General features: G+C 36.5%; 1 protein-coding gene across 1 annotated transcript; it reads right to left on the minus strand.

The window, feature by feature from the left end:
* Positions 1-210: 210 nt before the first annotated feature.
* Positions 211-2,194, minus strand: LOC133289044 (nudix hydrolase 18, mitochondrial-like). The gene is made up of 5 exons (XM_061486906.1): positions 1,943-2,194; positions 1,400-1,514; positions 1,197-1,280; positions 969-1,097; positions 211-837 (listed from the first exon to the last, which is right to left on the minus strand). The coding sequence occupies exons 1-5, from the start codon at positions 2,038-2,040 to the stop codon at positions 682-684; spliced, it is 582 nt and encodes a 193-aa protein (XP_061342890.1). The 5' UTR covers positions 2,041-2,194; the 3' UTR covers positions 211-681.
* Between the last annotated feature and the right edge of the window lie 235 nt (positions 2,195-2,429).

Consider the following 2,429-nt stretch of genomic DNA (forward strand, 5'->3'; position numbering starts at 1 on the left):
ACTGACATACATGATGCCACAACTAACAAAATCAAGAGCGTATACACTATTTATGTCAAGATATTATGATCTTATATAATAGACTAAGTAATATGATTCAACGATATACTTGTTGTGACATGTGCACCGTACCACTTGTGATGCCAAAGAATTATTCCTAATCTAACTAGGTTTCCTGATAAAGGAACCATTAAAATTTCTTTGAATGGAGTTCTTTTCATGCCAGGCAAAACCTCCTTTTCCAGCAAAGGGAAGTGGTGAACTTAAAATCCAGAAACCATAATCATATCACATAGTAAATAAGGAGTTAAGAAAAAAAAAAGTTACAGCAGCTTTTCATTTTTTTTCTTTCTTTCTTTTCGAACAAAGCCCCTTATCCCTGCTTAACTAAAAACCAAGCAATTTGCTTGTTTACAAAATGGATTTCAAGAAGTTTCTCAATAATGCAGTGAATTCCCACAAATACATCTCATATATACTCGCACAATTAGACATAAATCCCTTTTCCCAGGAAAAAAAAAATTTAGGGGAATTGAATTGCCAAGATTATTTAATCCACTATCTATTATTCATTATACTATAATTCGGTTCAATTCTTTGGATCCTAACTCTTCTCCTCAGGTTCATGCCGTCCGAGAAACTCAAAAAAATTGAGCTCTGCCCTCCACCAAGTTACACTATTTACAAGTCAGATTTGGCATCTCCTTTGCAGTTAAGAGAACCTAGAACTTGATTGTCGCCACCAAGTTTTTGACCCACGAGACGATTTACTAATCTGTCTAGAGCTTCTTTCATCCACCAGTGTTGACAAACATCCCTTGCTTCAGTGACGCTCATCTACACAACACCCCAAAGGAGAAAATTTCAAACAAAAAATCTCAGTGACTTTTTCAGAAAAGAAGAACTCCCATCAATTTAAAATGCTTTGACATTCAATCTGTTACATCATTTTTGAACACCTTACTTACCCATATTCTTTGACGAACGTTCTGCTCTGGCCAGAATTCCAATTGCTCTTGAACAAGTAGAGGGAACATGTACCCTTCATAGAAAGTATCATGTGTCTTACTCTTGAAGCTCCATTTTCCCAATTTACCCTATACCAACATAAAAAAAAAGGGAGCAATTTAGTTTGCAAAGCTAATGGTTTTTCTATCACATTTTCTTTAGCCCAATAACTTGAGAAAATGCCTCACCCCAACAATGCCTCGCACCCCTGCTTCTTCTATGGTCTCTCTCAAAGCTGCCTCCTTTTTGGATTCGTCTAATTCCCAGCCTCCCTGGTGATTTGGTCAACCAGAAAATTATAAATGAGAAAATTGAATAAAATAAATGGAAAAATCATGTGTGATTTTGGGGGTTGATTATTGACTAATAACTGAGAGTTTGTGGTGTGTACCTTTGGAAATAGCATCCCTTTGCCTTTCTGAGAACTAATAACCAGAACTTCCAATTCATCTGAAACATCCAAGGAATTTTTCTCCCCAATCTTATTATATCTGTATGGTATGCATCTGCATGAGCACAATTGCAGCCACACAATTAGTGAGGGAAAAAAAAAAAGTATTAGTAACCATTGAAATGAAACTCAACAAAGCACCAAATGCAATTCTGAATACACCAACTAATTCATTTTCAGTTCAGTTCACCCATTAGAAACTCATAACCCAACAACCAACCAGTGCTCAAATTCTTAGTATCCATTACCCAGATTCCATACCGCTTTCTAAACTGTTTTATTCTTCTCTTCATGAGAACTTACCCATAGCAGAAAAAAGCCTTCTTTTTCAGAATTCAGCAAAACCAAAACCCCACCATGAAAAACACAATTTTTTTATTTTTTTTTACTTGTAAAACTATGAAACATGGAAGAGAACATATTTTCAATGAAAACCCAGTTTCCCAAAATTAAAGAACTGAAGAGGATTAGGAAGAGACGAACCCGACAACTTGGCGACGACCTTTCCTGTAACGCTGCAACTCCCTACCGGTACGAGAAACCAATGTCACAACATTTTCTTGGGAAACCAAAGCCACCATTTTTGTTTTCTAATTGGTCTTTTTTTTTTTTTTCACTGTTTCTAAGGAACTTTGAAAGAGAGAGTTTAAGGAACAAGCTAGAATAGGAACAGAAACAACAACAACAACAACAACAACAAACGAAAGCAAATTGTGTTGAGTAGATAGCATGAACGAGAAGCGAGGAAGGGACCCTTTTTAATAATGGTAACTGGATAGAGAGAGAGAGAGAAAGTACATAGAGAAACTAATTTATTTATTTTTTAAATTAAAATTAGAGAGAGAGAGAGAGAACTACAAAAGGAAAGGACGTTGCTCGTGGGACCCACTTGGATGGAGGATCTGCCGCAAATGCATGCGCCTCTACGACACGTGTGAATGACGTGTCACGTGACTTCCTATGTGGATGT

The sequence above is a fragment of the Gastrolobium bilobum genome, unplaced genomic scaffold (assembly GCF_033153095.1).
Source record: "Gastrolobium bilobum isolate Gb01-03AN ecotype WA unplaced genomic scaffold, APGP_CSIRO_Gbil_v1 utg7396, whole genome shotgun sequence".
Classification (NCBI taxonomy): domain Eukaryota; kingdom Viridiplantae; phylum Streptophyta; class Magnoliopsida; order Fabales; family Fabaceae; genus Gastrolobium; species Gastrolobium bilobum.